General features: G+C 46.2%; 1 protein-coding gene across 1 annotated transcript; it reads left to right on the top strand.

The window, feature by feature from the left end:
- Positions 1–360: 360 nt before the first annotated feature.
- BJ212DRAFT_1305439 (uncharacterized protein) lies at positions 361–950 on the top strand (the record flags this gene model as incomplete). Its single annotated transcript, XM_041333756.1, has 3 exons — positions 361–398; positions 422–591; positions 832–950. The coding sequence occupies 3 exons, from the start codon at positions 361–363 to the stop codon at positions 948–950; spliced, it is 327 nt and encodes a 108-aa protein (XP_041185791.1).
- Positions 951–1,164: the final 214 nt, after the last annotated feature.

Genomic DNA, 1,164 nt, shown 5'->3' with positions numbered 1-1,164 from the left:
ATCGCAACTTCCAAGACTGCTTCTTGCACTTGTAGCTTGAAGCTTTGATAACATATACCCAACACATGCTCAAGAAGCAATGATTCTATTCTGCGACGTGTAAACTAGACACCAGCTAGCATGGCAATTATATATTTCGGCAAGTTGTGCCATTCTCCCCCCCTGCGTCTACCAAATACGACAGCCAAAAAAAAACATGCAAAATGCGTGTTGTCCTACATCTATCAGGATTGACCTCCCAACAAGCGAGTGAGAGGTAAGCTAGACTGGGCTGAGTGTAGCACCTATGGACAAACTTATAAAAATGGGATCAAGCGAGTGAGGAACCTGCCATGGCCGTCCAGGTTAGTCCTACTAAGAATGTGTAAGGGTCAACCAATCATTGCAGATGACTCAAGGTCTGAATTTGTTGGGTTCAAAGGCTCAAAACTGACGAACACATATTCAATGGATGCCAAGGGTTTCCTATAGCTCAAGAACGCGACAAAGACGGTGATCCAAAGTTTTGGGTAACGTACGACAGGGTTTCGGCGGAGTACGGTGATGACTTCCTCACGTGGGCAAATGATGATATGGATTATCTTGACGTTTGTGCGTTCATCTATACACCCTTAGTGCAAACCTAATGCGCTAACAAGGCTGGTTTATTCTCAGCTGTGAACTCCACTTTAATTGTCGGAATGCAGCCTAATCCAGGAGACACTACCAATGTCCTCTTGTTGCACCTGATTTAAATCACACTGAGCGGCCCAAATGCTGTAAATGATATCAGCAGTTAATCCTTGTATATGGAACATCCTTCTTCGACTGTTTCGAGACAGGCTGGCATAGGCGAGTGTCTGGATACAAACGCCAGCCTCGCATTTAACGTCTTGGGAAAGCAATGGCTTAACTCTACGGGGGGGGAGGGGGGGTCTCTAGAGGAGCGCTGCATACAGAGACAGATGTAATTGGATGGGCTGGAGTATTATTACCTCCAGACTGTAAATATTGTAGGTGTCCCCTGTCCTCCTAATATCCCTGCTCCCCTTTTGGCTTGTCGCTTAACGCCAACATGTGGACCCAGCAAATGACGATATCCAGCATCATCATCTGCATCACTGCGGATGACATTCTCATCTATGCAAGCACTATTGTCATGTCAATCTTGCGTCCGGACACAGG

Source organism: Suillus subaureus (assembly GCF_016647635.1).
Source record: "Suillus subaureus strain MN1 chromosome Unknown BJ212scaffold_131, whole genome shotgun sequence".
In the NCBI taxonomy this organism is placed as follows: Eukaryota; Fungi; Basidiomycota; class Agaricomycetes; order Boletales; family Suillaceae; genus Suillus; species Suillus subaureus.
Note: the sequence above shows the minus strand (reverse complement) of the source record. Positions and strands in the feature narration are given on the sequence as shown.